The 18,514-nt window shown below is 40.6% G+C and overlaps 1 protein-coding gene across 2 annotated transcripts in view; it reads left to right on the forward strand.

Moving 5' to 3' along the window:
• Nucleotides 1–18,514, forward strand: part of NFAT5 (nuclear factor of activated T cells 5) — a 74,941-nt gene that overhangs the window by 15,713 nt on the left and 40,714 nt on the right. For both annotated transcript variants that reach the window (XM_072873000.1, XM_072873001.1), the window contains one exon: nucleotides 11,030–11,155. In XM_072873000.1, the coding sequence (XP_072729101.1) occupies nucleotides 11,030–11,155 (126 nt within the window). Of the gene's footprint in view, nucleotides 1–11,029; nucleotides 11,156–18,514 lie in introns of those variants that run through there.

Below are 18,514 nucleotides of genomic sequence, written 5' to 3' on the forward strand. Positions count from 1 at the left end.
CCTAAGGTTTCTGAAACGTATCCTCTATTCTCTGTGCTGCAATAATGGAACTTGTTCAGTAAATCTCTTTCCTGGGATCTGCAGAAGGACTTGTTTGTCCTTGGTAGTGTATGGAGGGAGCTGTGGGGAGGGCTAAGAACTGGAGGGCTCATCAGCTGGCTCTTACAGGTTCTTCCTGAGAGGCAGAATAGTTTGCTTCAAAGTATTCCCACACCCAAGCTTTTGTATACAGAAAAATCCACGAGGGTCACGTGACACTAACATTTTGCAACAAAGCAAGGCTTTGATTAGATGTTGAATATTTAGAGCTGATGTAACGCTCCCCCTGTTGTCCCCCCCCCCATCATTCTTTAAAAACTCTTTGTGAACTAAGCTATTGTGGTGGAATCGGTGGTATACAATAAACTCAACCACTAAACTATATTGTTTATCATAGACACTGGACTTCTGAGTAGAACAGAACTTCAAGTTAAACAAACAAACCACAAGGCCTTCTGGCAGATTCAGAGGCCTAGATTTTTCAGGTGTAGAGTAGATTTTGATTTTAGCATCTCTTACCCACAAAGGTTGTTGAAAGATACTCAGGTTGCATATATAGTTTTATTAAAATGCAGCTACCTTTGGAGCGAGGAGTTACAGTCAGGCCCTTGGTTGACGTTTTGAACCTTGGTAATACAGGTTTAGCCCAAAACTGTGTTTTAACATGAACTGGTTAGCATCATAGAATCTTTATACATGTGTGTATGGGTAGTCTGAACTGGAATTTTGTATGCTCGGCTGGGGATGTGGTGGAATATGGACACCGTTATTTTCTCCTTTATAGAGTTTCTTTTAATTTGCTGAGCATGTGTGCTCCACTTTACTTTTCTCACCTACCTCCCCTGTAGCAGAGGCTACTTGCAGGTTCATGTATTTCTAATTGTTTTTTAATCTTAGTTCCATATAAACAACTGTCTTTGCCTGTTTGCTTGCTTGTTTTTTTGATCAGCTTAGAGTACATCATTAGAAAAGATTTCTGTTTGGGTGCTGCCAGCTGATTAGAAGAGTACACCAAGGTTTTGTCTAATCTCTGGTGTGACTGTCATGTGCTGCAGCAAGGAAATGGCTTTGGAAGAAGCAGCCAAATCTGTACGGGTATTAAAACATGTTGAGGAGACTAGTATCAGTGGGGATCAAACGGGCAGCCATTCAGCACAGGGAGCTTATTAAAAGACAAGGATTAACTTTGCTGTTGTTCAAGAGGTCATAGAAGTGGTAAGGGATTTCCAGGATGTACCTACCCTTGAAGGCAAAAAATGCCAGCTGCAAGTGGAAAATGCCCTGTCTCTGCCTCTACTGCAAACAATTTGGCTGGTCCTCATCATCACCCATTTATTGATCGTGCTCTCCTACATGATTGCCTTTTGAGCAGGAAAGCTGTCGTTACCTTTTAGTCTAGGGGTGGGGATAAAAGTATGCTGCTGAAGAAGTCCCCAGCATTAGTGGGGGTGAAGTCACAGGAACAGATCACCATGGTGGAACAGACAAAGGTGGGCTGGGGGAGAGCCAAGGCTGTATTTCAATGACCTCCTCAAGGCTGGGCCTGGGCAACAACCGTGAGAAGTAGCATTGAAGTAGGAGTTGGAGCTGCAGGCAGGTTAAGTGGTGTCTGACATCTTTGTTGTTAAGAGGAAAACTGTAGCAAAAACCCAGATTTTCCACATCATGATCAGAAATTGATTTAGAGGCTATTACGTGCAGCGGAAGGATGGCTTCAGCTAAAGGCAGAAGCAATACTTCTTTCCTGGGTTCCTTTTTTTGTGTTCTTAACTATGCCTTGTCAAAAATAAACTTGAAATAGCGGGGAAATGTTTGCAGGTTAACTGGTTATTCTACTGAATTTACATTGATTACTTAAAAAAAAAAAAAGAGGGAAGGGGAATTACATGCCTAGAAAGCAGAAATGGCTGTCTTACTGCATATTGCTCCCTTAGTTCTGTAGCAGGATTCTGTGGACCTGTAGCAGTCCAGAGCAGCTTTTCAGATGGTGATACCAGTCTCTCCCTCTGCATTAGCTATGGCCTCGTTTGCTAGTAGGTCAGGGCAAAGTTCTCCATCAAGTTCATAACTTGGCTTCCATGCGTGGAAGTTCTGGGTGGCATGGCTTTGCTTCTGGTACAGAATAGCAAAGTGTGGGGAAATCACTGGTGTATCTAAAGAGCATTCCATAACGTTTAAGGCATTTGGTGGTATGGACAAAACGAGGATGTCTGCATTCATCATGGATGAGCCCGCTGTTGCTTTTAAACACTGGAAACTGGTATTCTCGTCTGTTTTCTGTATCTTCTCTGCTCCCAGCATCACGGAGTGCTGAGTTACAAGAAGCAGCTCTTTGGTCAACCAACCAGAAGGATCTCGGTTAAATATGTTGGTAGGCTAAGAAAGCCTCACAAAAGTTTGAGAAGGACAGACAAGTTCTTTTGTAACATCATGAACCAGTCCCGGCACAGCGCAAGTTAACGAGGCACTAAATTACTAGAAATTGCAGTTCTTAATCTGTATAGCTGAAATTCCTATGTAGATGCAACTGAAAAGTCATTCAAGATTCATGAAATGTGAATAGCTGCAGAAGAGTCTTGCAAGTGCTGTGTGTGATGGAATACTGGATCCATGTGTACTTGATTTGCTGCATTACAGCTAAACTGGTTATTTGCAACTACTTTCATTAGCTGTTTTGGGGAGACTACTTCTCTTTCCTCTTTGTGCCTTCTGTCCTCTTGAAGTGACGCCGTCTATCTCCGTTTCAGTGTTAAACTTGTGTTATTTAACAAGAGACCTTTTACTGGCAAGTGGCTTCTGTTGTGACCATAGGAGGTTACCTGAAATTCTGAAGTAAGAATTCTCCTTTTTCGTTACGAGGGAGAGCACTCTCCATGGTGAGAATACGTACGCTTTGGAAAAAGCGAGGCTTCCTTTGGGCCATGTTCAAAGCTGCAGTGCCTTCTGACAGAATCTTTCAGTTGTCTTAGCACTCCCGAACAGGAAGCAGTTGTGTTCCCTTTGTGTCCATAAGCTTAGCTGCTATCTTCCTAAGAATAAAGTCTAAATGGAATCACAGTTTCCTAGTTAGTAAGGAGGAACCTAACGTTGCTGGTCACAAGGCATGGTGTGTTTCTGAAAGGTCCTTTGATATCGTGATGATGAGAATGGTTTAAAAGTTTTAGTATTTTTTGGTGGTGGTGGTGGGGAAAGGCTAGAGTACTTAGATTTCTCTGTAAGCCCAAATGCCTGTAATGTAGTCTGGTTAGTCTGCGTGTAGAAATCTAAGAACATTCCTATAAAAGGGGCAACTGTATGTGTGCCCTAAGGTGAAGTGAATAAAATAGGAGGAGAAGGAGCACTTACAAATGTCAGTTTGCCATTGTGAAGCACCAGCCTCTTGCACTTCCGCTGCAATAGCATCAGATCAGCTTCACCCACCGTTTCCTACCTTCTCCGCGTTACTTTGCCTAAATCTTTCCGAGGCCTCTCCTCTCTCTCCCTCAAAGACAGACGTCCTGTCACCAGCTGCTGTGACTGTTCCCGATACATGCTGACCCAAGGATATATTTTTGTGCAGACTGATGGTAATGCATCCAACCCTTTCGCAGATAGCTTTTGTTCAGTTCTTTTAATTTAAAATGAACTGATTGCAGTTATGTGTAGCAGTTGATACTCGGTGAGCATCCCTTCTAGCAGTGTTGTATATCCTTTTGTGTATCTTCAGGATTTGTTGCTGCTCTTGCAGGTCTTTGGGAGAAGTGGTGGTGAATACCTTTTCACCTGAGACTGGATGCTGGCTCGGTTCCCGCTGATAGCCAAGTGTACTGGAGTGCTTATCATTTGGCTCGGGTGTGCCGTTTTTGATGTGCTGCAATAACAAGCAAGTCTGGTATCATATTACTTGATTATTTTTCATTAAGATTTCAATTCTGAATGTTTTGTGTAGTTTCAAGCAGTACACTAACAAAATCTTGTCCTCCTCAGATTGAAAATTTTGCAGTGTTGGATATTGACCTAATGTTTGATGCTGTTCTGCTCAGTATAGCCACGTGAAATACAATTTTCTGAACTGTCAGTATAACTCGGAGGAAGATCAAAGTTAGAAGCAGCTGATCTCAGATGAGAGATTGTAGGGGTAGGATAATCGGATAAAGGGCAGTTGAAGAAATTTGACACTTCACATACTTTTTGAAAATCTGCCTGTCCCCGTGTGTCCTTGATTTCAGTAGTAGAATTTGCGAAGCCTGGGTTCCTCTAGTTAGTCTAGTTGAGGGATTTTGAGGGAAGATAGGAGATTCAGAAGTTTATTGTAAATAGGATGTCTAAAAACTGATGAGATGAAGGCAGGTGAAGGTGCGTATGTGGAAATGGGTGTGTGCGACTCTTGGTTGATCGTTAGTATTTTGTTACTTTGTGTGTTATCTTGTTTATATTTCATAATAACAGTATTCCTGAAATGCATGTTCCTCTCTTCCTACATGGAGAAGGAAAATGTGTTCAGGGGAGATGTTGGGTATACATGGAGGTAATTCTAGAAAAAGCTCAGAAACTTGAGATCAAATAATATATTGGTCAAGGGGATTTGAAATCAGCAGTAAGTTACAAGAGACTTTGTGCTGTCAGCCGGCTGAAACTTGACTGTTGATTCAACACAGTGGCTGCTGAAAACAGGAATTCTGTCTACGTGTTATTCTTGCTGATTAGGTAGGAATACGTAACAATGCTGAATTTTTAGTTTTGCCTTCAAATGCAATATTGCATTTACATAACAGCCTTTTCTTTTTTGTGGGTGTTTCCCACATGAATGAATGTAAAATTATAGCAGAGCATTTAATATACTCAGTGTCTGTGTGTGTGCGCACACGTGTGTAAAACGTGGTGATGGACGTGAGCTGATCAGTAGGGAAGGGAGCTTTAGCTATTTAAATATGATATCAGGCAAGGAGGGAAACTATATCCTCTGGGGAAGAATTAGTTTCCTTGTGACAACTCTAACCTTTCTGGAATTTGCCAGTTTTTGCTTTAATGCTATTTATAGTGCAGCATATATAAACATTGGCCTGTGTTTAGGTGAAAACACAAAGTTTCATTTGAAGTCTGATTTGTAAAGAGCAGGTTTGTTGCAGCAAGCTTTCTTAAAGGTACCCAAACAATTTCAGATTCCTCAGAGAGTGTTGAAATGATAGCTTCTAGTAATCCAGTTCAGTGAAGGTGTGTTTTAGACTATGAAGCTACATCTGTTCTGAAGAAAAGCCAGGAGGTTTTTTGTTTTTTTAAAGTTTGGATTTGACCTTAAACTTCTGCTATGTGTTCATTGAATCACTGAATGGTTTGGGTTGGAAGGGACCTTTAAAGGTCATCTAGTCCCACCCCCCTGCCATGAGCAGGGACATCTTCAACTACATCAGGTTGCTCAGAGCCCCGGCCAACCTGACCTTGAATGTTTCCAGGGATGGGGCATCTGCCACCTCTCTGGGCAACCTGGGCCAGTGTCTCACCACCCTTAGCGTAAAAAATTTCTTCCTTAGATCTAGTCTAAATCTCCCCTCTTCTAGTTCAAAACCATTACCCTGTGTCCTATCGCTACAGGCCCTGCTGATAGACTGTCCCCGTCTTTCTTATAAGCCCCCTTTAAGTACTGAAAGGCTGCAAGAAGGCCTCCCCGGAGCCTTCTCTTCTCCAGGCTGAACAACCCCGACTGTCTCAGCCTGTCCTCATAGCAGAGGTGTTCAGCCCTCTGATCATTTTTGTGGCCCTCGTCTGGACCTGCTCCAGCAGGTCCATGTCTTTCCTGTGCTGTGTTCATCCCATGGTTTTGATCTCTTTTCCTCCTCGTGTGTTCCCCAGTAGACCTCCCATGTTTTCCCTCACTCCTATTTGGGACTTTCTTACATGGTATTTCTCACACTGCTGGGAGGGAAGTTATGGGGAGCCATGAGAGCAGAGGGGGAGGTGGGCCTGGAAGAACTGAGATGGCAGAGGAGGTGTTGATGGTGGCCAGGGCTGTGCTGTCTGTTCTGAACCTTCATGGTGCTGTTTGTTCTCCTCTTCCACCACATCTGAGTTCTCTCGGCTGCACCTCACAGTGACTTCCTAATAGCAATGTTCCCTTCCCTCCTAATAGCTTGCGCTGTCCTCTCCTATTTACGACTGTCAAGGCTAATGCCAGCTTCTTTTCCAAGTGTAGGGCTCATCTTCCATTTTAGGTGTGGTATCCAAGTGTATCGGGATAAAAACTGGGTGTCGTATTTTAGACCGTGTTTCAAGTAGTTTGGTCTTTTATCAATGAAGCATGAAACTAAAGATTTGCTCTTAATGGTCTTGTGATCTTTGGGAATGTGCTTCAATTCTAATGCTAGCTTTTCCTTCCCTCCCTCTCTATCATATTGTTGGAATTATTCACAAAGGTTGTATTGTGCTTGTTGTGGATTACTGCTAAAATTATGTGTTCCCTAAGAAAAAAATATGCTGTGGGAGTTTTGGATCTGAGCATACCTTTAAAGCAGCAAACTTGACAGAACCTTTGTCATGTTTGAGAGTTAAAAATAAATTTATTCAAACAAACAAACAAAAAACCCCCAAAAACCCAACAACCAACCCAAAGAGAAGAGCTCACTCTTAGCTTGTGGAAATGAGGCTTTGTAATTAACACCAAATATCTTATGAGTCATGACAGAATTATGATCATGAGCAACTCTCTTCTCAAAGAGGATTTCTTGAGAAACAACAGAAAGGAATGAAAACCTATGTGTGTATATATGCAACATATACATAAAAAGATAAAGGTTTCTCTGCTTACATGCACACACACACATGCTGCGTTAGGATCCCTCATTTTGGGCCCTGTCACTAAACATTTTGCATAACAGAAATACTTGGTGAGTTGCTTCCAAGTGTCTTAGGTGTGAAAGAACATTCAGCAGAAGCAGAGCGGCCTGGCAAGTGCCTGCAGCAGCTTTAAATCTTGCTACTACTCCTCTAGAGGCAGCAGCCTTCCCAGCTGGGGCACAGAGAGGTGTGTGAGCTGCTTAGATGGCTTAGTAGGAAGAATTTGTCGCAGAGTGCACTTTGAGCTAAGATCACTTTCTGTCATCAAAGCTGAATGGGCATAATTTTCCATACGAGAGGTTGTGACAGATACCTTGGGCGGTAATTACAGTGCAGCAGCTGCTCCAGCACCGAACATCTGCCTGTGGCTGGTTTTTTGACAGAATTGAGCTTGGATTCTGCTCACCTCCTGTAGGTAGTGGTACCAGTGCCAGCCAGAATAAAGGCTGGTGCTCAACAAGGGATTGCTGCCTGGAGCTGTTGTACAAACGGCTGGCTGCAGGGGCAATAGTGCTTAGAGGCACGGGGACGTAGAGTAGGGAAGTACCCGCTCACGTCATAACTGTATTTTTCTTCAGCTGGTATTTGTGTTTTTCATTGTTGGGACAAAATCTGAACCTTTCGTTCTTCGGTCTCTTGAATTAAGATACTAATCTTGAAGAAAAATTAATAGTTCAGCAGAAAATACACACACACACATCTTGTGGTTTCCGAATACCACATTTTATTTGGAGAATTTTTTTACATGTTGATAGCTATGCCAGCGGCCAAGCTTATAGGGGCCATTCAATGGGGAGATAAGTAAACATTTTCTCCGAAAACTGCTTGGGATTTTGTGGTTCACAGAGGCTTTCTCAGAATGCAGCATGACAAATAACAAATGTCTACAAAATATGCAGCGCTGGCTGCGTTTCCGTGCTTGTAGAGCGTGAGGTGGCTTGGGAGCATGAGTTAGACTGGCTTGTTTTTAAAAAGGTGCAAACACACGTTTCGTTCTTTCATGTAACTTCCCTGGGCTTTGTATGTGAGGACTGACTTCACAGCTTATGAAAGAAAGAGGAGAACTGAGACTGAAAATCCCCACTAGCAGTCAGCGTAAGTACGTTAATAGGGTTCCCACTCTAACACTTCCATGTATTAAAGCAGATCTGAATTTGCGATGACACCTGGTGATAAGTTGCATTGTCCTGATAGTGCCAGTGTGGAAACTGCCTGACAGTGACTATGTGAAGAACGAACTGGGCTGCTTGGCTTCCTGGTTCTGGATTTTACACTGTCCTCCCCGTTGTTGAAGCTGTGAATACAACTTCACAGAGTCTTAAATGATGTAAGATCAGATGTGCTCCTTTTTGCAAGCCAGATAATGCACAGCCTCTCCACTCTGCCTCAGTGGGTGGGCCAGCCAGAACTTGACTGGTAGATTTTTGTTTTTAGGTTTTTTTTCCAAGGCAGAGTAGGTGACAGTTGATCTTCTAGTGCCGTGGCCATCCCTACTGCTCTAAGAGTGAACACCTATTGCATCTCTTTCCATGAATTTGGCACTTGTGGTTCACTGGCAGAAGTATATTCAATACAATACAAACAAAATTTTACTTCCTTCACCTTCCTCAGACATTCTTGTTCAAATATCAGTATAACTTCTTTTTGATTATTTAGTCAAGGGATTTTTTTTCCGTGTACTTTCTGCTCTCCCTTCCCGTCGTAAAATAGAACTGTGCCTTGATAGCCCCCTTTTTTCCCCCTCATTGGTGCAGCAGGCGTAAGGAGATAGTCTTTGGCGAGTAACAATTTTAAACGCAGTTTAGTTTGGTTTTTAATTTTTGAATTGGATTCAAGTCTGTATGCACATGCAACTTAAGTAAAAATTGTAAGATAAAAAATAAAGGCACAATTCACCTTTTTTAATAAAGGCTAAAATTTAGAGTATGTTTAAACTATGTAAGTGCTCATACACACAAGAAGTACACAATGCTCCTGCTTAATAAAGTGTTAATGTGTTCTCACTAAAAAAGAACTAACCTTTCTTTGGGAAAAGTAAATGAAGTATAAAATGAGAAGCATCATTGTAACCATATCTTTACATAACCAATTTTAAACTGGTCTAAATTTATTTTACTTTGAAAGCCAGTTTTATGGTGTTGAAAATCACTAGTTCAGAAGAGTGGGAAATCAGGCCTTAATAGCTGAGGAAAAACTTAATTTTAAAAAGGGAACTCATCTTTGAGGGAAATGCTAATGCAGCTGTTCCTCATAGAAGACAGATGTCTGTCTGTTCCCTTTGCCTTTCATACCTAGTAAGATCTTCAGTAAGCACAAATAAATATTTTATTTTTTTTCCCCAGATTGTTCCAAAGAATAAAACTATTAATTTATGGTTAGTTAACTTGAGCTGTCTCAAAATATTTTACTTGTACGTTGTCTCACCGTTATGGGTAACTCTTATAGAAAACCTCTGCAGAGATTTCTGCTTGGGATTTGGATTGCAACCTCTGGTTGCCAATGTTTTGATAATCAGTTTAAATAATAATAATAAAAGTTCTGTTCTGTTTATTTGTCATGTTACTGAAAAGTTAATTCTCTGAAAAGTGGGTGGAACTAAAAAAAAGAAAAAAAAAAAAACTGCAGCAGGTGGGAATAAGTTTGACGGGCTGCGGAGCGAACTCCAGTTACGCCTCCCCGCCAGTTTGCAGCCGTTGTTGGTAGTTGCTTGTGATCTTGTGCATAACAGCCAAGTAGTATCCTGTAAACAGTATTAAAGTTTTCTTGGGCTCTTCTAATGCCATTTTGTGGTGGGAGTATTTTCACTCTTACCCAGTATGGTAACTGTTCTGGTTTGTGGCATAACCAGCATTTGGTATGTGTTACACTTTTAATACAGTTATACGTTGCTGGGAGTGTATATACCTGTGCATTTGTCTTGAGTGTGCTTCATTTATGACAGGGCTTAATTGTGGATAAAGCTTTTTAGTTAACAACTCTGTGGGTTTTCAGTTAAATTATTTTTCCAGAAGAAATACCGCACAAGGATATTTTACTTCAGGATCAGTTGAGTGTAACTGTTGCTTCATAGGGTAGGAAACTTAAAAAATGCACATTGAGTTTTCCATATCTGTCTCGGGCACCTCAATAATCCATCTAAAGGAATTTCAAGTTTTGTGGTGTAGAGTTGTTGATTCAGTTTACAGCTGTTCATCTAGGTTATTTACATATCCAAATTGGGTGTTTGAAATGATGCCTGTCCCCTGGAAGAGGTGGGTTTACGGCAATGTGCTCATGCCTGAGTGGAGTTGTTACCTCAGAGTAACTTGGTGAGACGTTCTCGGTCGTTGGGTGCAGCGAGGGCTCTTGCTAATTGAACTCTGAAGTGGCCATCTGACTGTAGGCAGCCACTTGCTTTGAAGCATCAGCAAGCACGGAGAAGCAGGTTGAACGTGAGGCTGTCGACTTTGCTTTTTGTCTTGGCTGCTGAAGCTCTGTCAGGTATGCTGCGTGGTGGCCATAGCTGTTTCACAACAGAGAAGTCGCAAAAAAATTTCTTATGAGGTTGTACTACTGCACAGATATGCCACAATTATAGCAAAGAGCTTTCTGTGTAAACAGACTGGCACTAGCCATTTTGTTAGTGGAGACTGCTTTCTTTGGAGCGTCTGCGTGGGTCTACAGGAGAGTTTGAGGCAAAAAAAAAAAGTTGCAGATAAATGGAAGCGAGGGATCTTGCATAATAAGAATTGACAGTTACGACATGGGAAGACTTTAACAGGATATTCCGTGGATGGCGGTACTAAATTAGTCTCTTTTTTCTTTGCAAGTCAGTTGCACAGTTTGAATTCTGAGAACAGGTTTGTCTTTGATTCTCACGTGATTCTGCCCCTTCATTCTAAATGGAAACAGTTTCTGTGGAAGTTCATGAATTATTTCTTTGTTTGAACAAATTTGTGTCCTTTTGTTTCGGTCTTGAAAATGTGTGTGTATCTTAATGTTTTTGTCATTTGTTTGTTTTCTGAAATAACTTTATTCCATGATATTAAGATCTCCAGATGCTTAATGTAACTTTTCAAAAGGTTCTGAAAAGTTTGGGTTATAGTTCATATCTTTTAGGCAAAAACATTATTTCTTTTCTGTTACAGAACATTAATAAATTTTTTTATTAAATCCTTTTTGTCTTCCCTCTGTTCAACAGAATCTGTCTATGACCTTCTCCCAAAGGAGCTGCAGTTACCACCTTCCAGAGAAACATCTGTAGCATCCATGAGCCAAACAAGCGGTGGCGAGGCAGGTTCGCCGCCTCCAGCTGTAGTTGCTGCTGGTAAGCATTCTCATTTATTTGGTTGCTTTGTTAAGGTTTGTAACATTCTGGCCAACATGAACAGTGCTGGCAAAGTTTTGATTGTAGAAAAGAGCTTGTGGAGAAGTAACAGAGTTCATTCTAGGAGACTTTAGGTAATATAAATTAACCTGGGTGATCTAAATTGTCAGGCGTTCTGTGTTAATGGTTGCTTCATATATGTATCTTCATAAGAAATAAGTTCTCTGTTTTGCTATTCTGTTATTACGCAGCACAGGCCTGTTAACTCCTAGAATGCACTCTGCCTTCAGAGGTAATAAATACCTATTTGGAACTAAGGCACGATGCTGACCGACTAAAACAGCGAATTCTAGCCAGATAAAAAACGGAATGGGAGATTACATTGTGGGCCATGAAGCTTTTACCAAACTGTAAGGACGAAGAAAGGTCATGTTTTCCTTTAAGAGGCCTGAGAAAGCTTAGTATTTAAACTCTATTTGCACATAGCTCTCCATTATAATGTATTACAAAATTCTCAGATGCATGAGAATATAATGTATGTCAGGATGGCACTTTTATAAACTGATAAGTTTAAATTAGTTATTTTTCTAATTGACAGCATATAAAAATGAGGCATGACCTTTTTATCTTCATCTTTATCTTACTCCCAGTCATATTTTAGACTTCAATCTAAAGACTCTGTCATTGATCTTCATTGAACGTAAAAAAGTGAGGATTTAAGGGCAAAGTTCTGATTTGTGAGGTTAGCCTTAGTGCTGGTTTGCATCCGGAATTCTTGTCAGTAACTTGTCTATATTAGTAAACATCTGGGCAATGAGGAAAAAAGGGAAAATGCTCATGCTCATGATTGATGCATCTTTCTTCATTGGATAAGGTTTTTTTGCATAATTTGATCCCCATATTTCTTACAAGGTCATGTTCCACTTTGCTAATTGGCCTTAAATTGTTGCTTGAGAAAAATAAATATATTTAAGGTGAGGATTCAGATAGCTGCATTATTCTTTTTTCTCTCTATGAGTTCATATGCATTAAATGTTTGCGTGAGAATGTTTCCCAGATTTGCATGGTATAGGAATCCTGATCAGAAACTGAAGTGATTGTAGACTTGTCAGAGAAACTTTACAGCACTGCTCACCATTCATGTTTTGCCAGACCTCTTCTGAGAGAACCTGTGGATTTAACTGTGCACAGTGGAACTTCAGTCATTGAAAGAATTTGATGTTTTCATTTATTATATTGAAAGGATTTGATATTTTTATATCACTTAGTCAAAAAGTAATTTGGGCATATATTTCTAAAATCAAGATACTTAATGATCAATTTGGCTCAAAGACATAGCAGCGACCAAATCCTGCAGAAACATGTATCTTAAACAAGAGAACAAAAAAATCCCACAAACCCTGTTACACTCTAAATCCACAGATAGACATGAACTGCTAATTAATTCTGTATCTAACAGAAAAGATTTAAAAACTTGAATGGAACTAAATGTCTGTTACCTCCAGGTATTTAGTGTCTGCTAACAGCCAGTCCAGTTCCTTTTAAAAAACCTAAGAATATGTTAGCTGTGTTTGGGTTAAACTGCAGCACAATTTTCTTGAATGAAAAATAGTGTTGAGATTTTTTTTTGTTAACACTGAAAGGAGACCTCCTCGTTCAGTTAAGAACACTTTTCAGTGTCAGAGATAGTGTAGTTTCACAAAGCCTTGAAGCTGATACCACTGCCGAAAGAAGAGCTTTTCATGCGTATGCTGCAGAGTGATCAAGACCAAGGACGTGCTCCAGGTTAGAGTTGTCCTGGATGGGTTCACTGTGGGTCTGCACAAATGCTTTTGGTGGCACAAGGAAAGGAGTAATGCAGGGAGGAGGGAGCAGTCAGGAAAGGTGGAGCTAGCTTCGCCCAATGGCTGTCAGTTTGCGCTGGTTTAAGTTGTTTACCGAACTGTGGCTTTGGAGACCTTCCATCAGTGTTGTGACGAGACAGTTAAGCTTCTGGGTGCTGTTAAAGTTGGGATCAGAAGTATGAAGCACAAGCAACTACAGTTCCGCAAGTTGTTAAAAAATTTCTTTAAAAAAAGCTAACCAACCAAAGAAAGAACTCCGATCAGAGCAAAGGCTCGTTTTGTTTTCATTTGTTATGTCACTTTCCACTACAGTGAGGGCAAGAACAACTGGATCTTGGTCTTTTATAACCATACAATTGTGATGACCAGGATCATTCAAGAGCGAGTTATGCTGTGTACACACGTAAGGAGAGGTGAGCCCCAGCCCAAAGCAATGTATGTAGCTGATGCTGCTATAGGGGCGTGGGTGCCTAACTCCATAGGCATCGGGGAAGGCTCAACCTCAGCATTTTGGCCGGTGAATAATATCAGATAGTTCTAGTGTAACATGTTAGTGGGGGTTTTGTTTGCTTTTGTTTTTTCTCCTGTCCTCCACCACATCCTTGAAAGAAAATACATGCATCTTAGATAAATGTTTACCTGCAAAAACAGGTCCGTAGGCTGTGTTCCAAAACTATAGAGACAGCAGAAAGCTGAAAAGAACAGTTCATGCTCCTCTCTCTGGTGTTGGGGGATAAGAGATGTAATATGTATTATACCCCAAGGGTGGACAGATGCTTGGGTATTTCTGGTAAGTCAGGCCAGACTTTTTTCTCTTTAAAGCTGGGGACAAACTTTTAGGAACAGAGGAAGGAACATCCACGTCTACAAAACTTGTAGGTGGGGGTACAAGGAGAGGTGAATTTACTCTTTGCAGTGGATCTCAGTGGATTTTATAGTCCTCCCTCCCACAAATTCCTGCTGTGTAGTGGCTGATTAGGATTCCTCCTCTAAGCCATCTTGAACTCAGCACTTCTGAGCTGATGCCGGTACCCGCCGCACACAGCTACCTCGGAGCAGGAGCATTCTCCGGTGTTCTCAGTTGACTTCCAGAATCCCGGGAGTGCCTTTGCTTTTCATTGAGGTTAGTTGTGTGCTTCTTCTGCACCCAAATCTCTCCACTTTCTCAAGAGAATAGGACACAAGTGTTTTGGCTGGTTTCTTGCTGTAGCTGTACCATGTTCCTAGATTGAAGGGTGTATTCACGTTTTGCTGTTTTCTTTGTTTTGGGATTGCTACAGTGTCTTTGAAAAGTTGCTACCATGTTTTTAAGCCCTGTCACCCTGCCTCTTGCAGTAATGAGAAGTCTGGCTGGGCTGGGCTCCCATTTCTTAACAGAAAAATAAGGAAAATCAGCCTGGGCTTTGTGCATGTCTATATGCTTATATAGGAAAACGTAAACGTATATTTTACATTTATATTTTAAAAGACCAAGATTGACTATTCAGGTGCATATATCAAGCCCTTAATAGCAGACTATAGGCACATCTTCAAGGAGCTGACACTGTACAGATGATAAGGGTGAGGAGGAAAGATGACTTTGGCAACCTAGCGTTCCTGTATCTGAACTCTTTCCCTTGTTTTGTGTAAATCACTCTCCCTCTCTCCTCTTTATTTTTATGTCAGCTCTTACTTGCTCTAAAACCTCACTTTTTTGGGAAGTGATAGGGAAATGATAGTTCAGTCTCCATAGCATTGTAGGTAATCTCATTTACTCTTGTTTTTAAAAGGAAGGGCTAATTTGAAATGCTGCTAGCACGCTGTATGTAGAAGTCAATTGCAGATATGATTACTCTCGATAATGAGAGGATTACGTTACAGGGAATGATCCGAAGTGGTGAGAACTTTAACACAGTTTGTTTTCTGCTTCTCGAAACACAGAGTAAGGTAGTATCTGGCTGAAATTCAATTTACTTGAGGCTTTTCTATCAGTCACTTTACTGTGGGGTTTTCTTCCATATAAATCACATTATAGGTGAGAAATACATATTGCTGCAGTTAACTTTTCTGGTTTTTTTGGAGGAGCAGGATGGGCTGTTTTTAGCAATGATGACCTTGCAGGGGCAGACTTCTAGTTCTTCCATTTGGAAATTTGTTTTGTGATTTACAGAACAGTTTTAAGAGTATTAAAATGGAATGTTGCTGATTGGATTTTCATTAATTTGTTAATAAATGTGTATCTCATATTCATGAATCCAGACAAAAGAGGTATTACCCACTCTCTGAATATCAAACAAGCAAGTATAATTTAATAGAACTCTAGGATTTTGAGCTGTGATGCTCACAACCTAAGCTGCTATCTCAAGCTTCTAATTCTGTTATTCTTCTGGAAAGCAGAAGGGAGGAAGAGGATCTGGTTTTACCGCTAGAAACTGTTCTCTGTGCTTGCTATTAGGATTACAAGTGTCTTTGTTCAGGAGACAGGAAAAGGAGGATTTTGCCTGGTGAGGTACCATAAACACATTAAATATGAATCATCTTCTAGACTCTTGAAATGCATGAGGGTGTCATGCTGAGAAATGTCATTGTAAGCTGTGCCTGGAGATTTCTTATATGAAATAAATGTGCCTGAAGCTTTAACAAAGCCTTCTACACAATATTTTTAAGCTCCAGTTGCAAGGAGGGATTCTTGATTCTTTTCAGTTGGTTCTTAAAGGTTGAACAGTTTTTTTGTCAACCAAGACACATTGAACAAGTGCTTCCAATGCTTAAAATTCACACTGCTAATTTAAGTCCTTCCTCAAAGGTGTCTTTCTAGTTGGTAGGTCAACACCTTATTCTTGTCTTTTGGAGCTGCTTCGGGAGTATTTTCAACCCTGTACTTTAAAGAAGTGTTGCACTTTTGTCTTCTATCTCCAGTAACAGGAATGCTCAAACCTTATGAACCCCAGTGAAGAAAACTGTTACGGAAGCGTGCTTCTCTGCTTATCATCCGCTCGTTCTTTCTGTAGCAGATCTTGGAATGAGCTTCTTCAGCTCGTTGATGATCTCTTAAGCTGCTCCCCACTTTCCACAGAGGCAAATATATATCTTTCTGTATTTTTTGTATTGCTCCCCAGGACAGTATTTCCTGCATCGTTTCCATTCTGACAGTTTCCGGTTCTTACCTCAAATTGAATTCTCCACAAAAAGAGTGGTGTTCTTGCTGTAACAAAAGGGGAACAGATTTTATGCCGCTGAAATGTATTTACTGATCTCTTTTTGCATTCTTCATATTTGGATACAATTACTCTGTGATGTATTGAATTTTTCTGGCTCCCAAACATCTATAATTGTATCCTGGGAAAATATTTGGTAAATGATGAAGCTTTACCTTTTTGTGGTCACGTCAATTTTGTGCTCCTTTTTAATTAAAAGGACAAACTACTTCTCCCAAACAGACGTAATTGGCTTTTTTAATCAGAGTTGTTATTGAAATACTTGCCATAAGCATTTTTGGTCCTTTTAATTATGAAAATAAGGCTTTGCTTCTCAGTTGCTACTGTAGGGAAACGGATAAAAATACTTGCATCACCTGTGGGGTAGAGGCTGGGTGCTAGGGGGGTATGTGTCATGTTTTCCATTGCCAAGATAAGGCTTTTTCATAATTCTCAAGCTAAAGATTCTAATAAAGCCTCAAAATGGAGATGTGGGGGTTTTTTTTGTTTTGTCAGTGGTGTGGGGTTTTTTTTTGAGTAGCTAGAGTCAGGCTTCTTGATTTTTATTTTTCATGAAAATATTTTGTCAATTTGTCGTCCTTCCTGGTGTCATTAGTCAGTTTTTCCTGTTGATACAGAAATAATTACCAGAGATTTCAAAGGGGATATCAGTGCTGATACTGATTCTATTAGCCTGGGCTTATAATTACATGTTGTAAACAAATTATCAGAAGAAAAGATTCTTCTTTGTAGTTGGTCTCCAATGCCTGTAAAAACTTCCATTTCTTTGTAGGCTTTTCCCTTCCTCTTCCCACCGCCCTCCCAGTTGGAAATGCCTTCCTGTAATTTCCTAGGAGGATGTCTTCCAGGGATTTCTGTCTGCAGTGTCCTTGCTTCAGTCATGTGTCAAATACTTCTTTCTTACAGAATTAATTTAAACCAGGTCCTCATGCTCTTTAAAAATGCATCTTCCTGGTGTATTAGTACAGTGCCCTGGCCGCTCTGGCTTCTTAGCTCTAACGTATATGTGAACAAGTTCAAGTACTACTCCTGGCAATAGTGTGTGCCCAAAAGAGCTATGGTGGAGCCGATTGCATTAGCCTGGGAGAGCCGCGCTGTGATTAGGTACGGCTCAGGGTGGTGGAGGGGTTCCTTCGTCGTTCTGAACTGTCTGCTGGGGAGAAGTCATCGCTGGGAAATGCGAAAGAAAAAGATTTCTCTTACTGTTTCCGTTTTATGGAAACTTTTTAGACAAGGTGTTCTCTGCAAATTCAGTTAAAACGTTGTAGTTGTATGGGATTGTATGGGTGTTGAGTGCATACCTGCTCCTCTGCATGGAGCAGAGCTTCCTTGTAATTGCCTATAAAGGATTATATAGATGTACTCTAGATCATCTCTTTTTTTCTAGATTAAGTTTATTGTCAGTCTTCTTGAATCTCATATAGTCAGTAAACCCAAGTTTCCAGAACTGTTCAAACACACACAAGCTATTTTATCATTCTGAGAGGTTTTTTATAGCAAATTCTTGCATTAAGTGGCTCCTATTCTTACATCAAAAAGGCTTGAGAATTACTTTGAGAAGAGAATTCCCTGTTCCTTAATGAATAATGAAAACCCAAGCCAGTGAAAGGCTGAAAGAGAACAATCTTACTGTACTATTATTTGGGCACCTCCTTGCAGTAGCGGCATCGAAGACTTCATGAAGGCTAAGAGGAGTTCTTCATTTCTTAGGAAAAAACCAGCTGTGTATGTAAAGAACAGAAGAGTCTATTTCTCACGTGGAAGTGTTCTTTGTCAGATCCATCGATCCTGACATCACTGTACAGTCACTCTTTTAGGGCAGCAGGCTGTGGAGGGAGCTGAGGAGATGACAGGTAGAGCTTGGAGAGAGCAGCTGAGGGTCCTAGAGTTCTGACTTGCTTGGATGCAGCCGGTTATCGCTCTGAGTGGGGAAGGATCTAAGATACATGGAATTAGTGTGTGTGAGCCACTAACAAAAGTTCTACTTAGATACCTAAACTTGAGTGTTAATTTAATAACAGATGTCGTTTATAACAAAAACAGATTGATGGATGTATTTACCCAAAGTATAATGCACTGCTTGGTTCAGCATGTGAATGTAAGGGGAATTTACACTGTTGGGCTTAATGTAAATTAAATTAACCTACCTATCTTGAATCTGAGTGTTTTTAATAACTGGTGAATTGGATTGCTTTATTATATTTGCTGGGATGCTAGTTTTTTTCTCTATTAATACACTTAACTTGCATTCTAGCTTCGCCATTCAGAGACAGGCATCGAGTGGTGGGTTGTGTGACAGTGTCTGTCAATAGTGAAGA

Source organism: Ciconia boyciana, chromosome 9, assembly GCF_034638445.1.
Source record: "Ciconia boyciana chromosome 9, ASM3463844v1, whole genome shotgun sequence".
NCBI lineage: Eukaryota > Metazoa > Chordata > Aves > Ciconiiformes > Ciconiidae > Ciconia > Ciconia boyciana.